Source organism: Plasmopara halstedii, assembly GCF_900000015.1.
Source record: "Plasmopara halstedii genome assembly, contig: Scaffold_2386, whole genome shotgun sequence".
NCBI lineage: Eukaryota > Oomycota > Peronosporomycetes > Peronosporales > Peronosporaceae > Plasmopara > Plasmopara halstedii.
In genome coordinates this window covers 1,067,010-1,068,094 of record NW_020189293.1, presented here as the reverse complement: position 1 = coordinate 1,068,094, position 1,085 = coordinate 1,067,010, and the positions used below count along the sequence as shown (strand labels likewise).

At 44.2% G+C, this 1,085-nt stretch overlaps 1 protein-coding gene across 1 annotated transcript; it reads right to left on the bottom strand.

Annotated features, from left to right (window-relative positions):
• Window positions 1-225: 225 nt before the first annotated feature.
• PHALS_03658 (uncharacterized protein) lies at window positions 226-879 on the bottom strand (the record flags this gene model as incomplete). The annotated part of the gene is made up of 1 exon (XM_024717909.1): window positions 226-879. One exon carries the CDS (start codon window positions 877-879, stop codon window positions 226-228), a length of 654 nt encoding a protein of 217 aa, XP_024583360.1.
• Window positions 880-1,085: the final 206 nt, after the last annotated feature.

Here is a 1,085-nt window from a genome sequence, read left to right as displayed (position 1 = left end):
TATGAATAGGTCTAGAATTTACAAAGCTTAACGAAGTTGAGCTATACGTGTATTGCTAGACTTACGCTTCATATTGGAATTGAAAGAGACGAGATCGTACGAGCATGAGCGATCAAGCCTAATAAACAAACATCACGCCAATTCCTCTCCAAGGGTAATCAAATGCTACCTTCGTGTCCTGTATACGGCACTCTAATAGATCGAACATTTGTCGCGGAGGACCTATCAATTTCGGATTGATGCGCTTTTGTGGTCATCTTCAAGCGCTTTGATCACCTTGAGATGGGACGCATTTAGTTCACCCATCATTTCTAACTCCGCTAGAACGCTAGCAAAGTCTTTATCGTGCTCGGTCATCCATCGCAATAGGTTCATCATCACAAAGCCGAAATTAACGTTTCTCATGCTGTACTCGTTATCCCAAGCTTGAAAGTTCCGATGAAGTAACAAATCTTCTAGTGGAAGCTCCCCGGACGAACTCATTTCCAGGATCACATCAGGAAGCGTGTCTTGCTTGACAGTAAGCGAGAGATTCTGCAAGCGCAGTTTAAGCGCCTCAGAAAATGACTTTTCCTTCGTTGCCAATTTAATGACTTCGTCAACGCCGGAGTTGCTGAATTTTTGCTGAATCTTGTTCAGCAGATGTATCATCACCGACGAATCTCTCGGACCATGAATTCGTAGTAGCTCCGATACACCTTCCAAATCCTTGATGTGGCTGACATTGTCAACCCACGCGTCGATCAACAGCTTTTCATACAAGAGAGCGTATTTCCGTGAATCCTTGTCTATCCCAGCAAGCGCGAGTGGTACCTGGACATCCTTGCGGTGTATTCCGAGTTTATTCACAACACCCTCAAAGGTGAGTTTGGCTGCCATTTCTGCGTCGCCATTGCAACCTCTTTTCACAGCGTTAAACCACATCACAAACGGTCGACTCTTAAAAAGCTTTTCTTTTACATTTAAGACCTCATAATATTTAAACAGACGGAGAACAGCGTTCTCTACATCGTGACCAAACAGTATGGACAACTCTGCCACGATCACCATCACACGCTTGGGTACAAAACCAGACAATGTTGTCA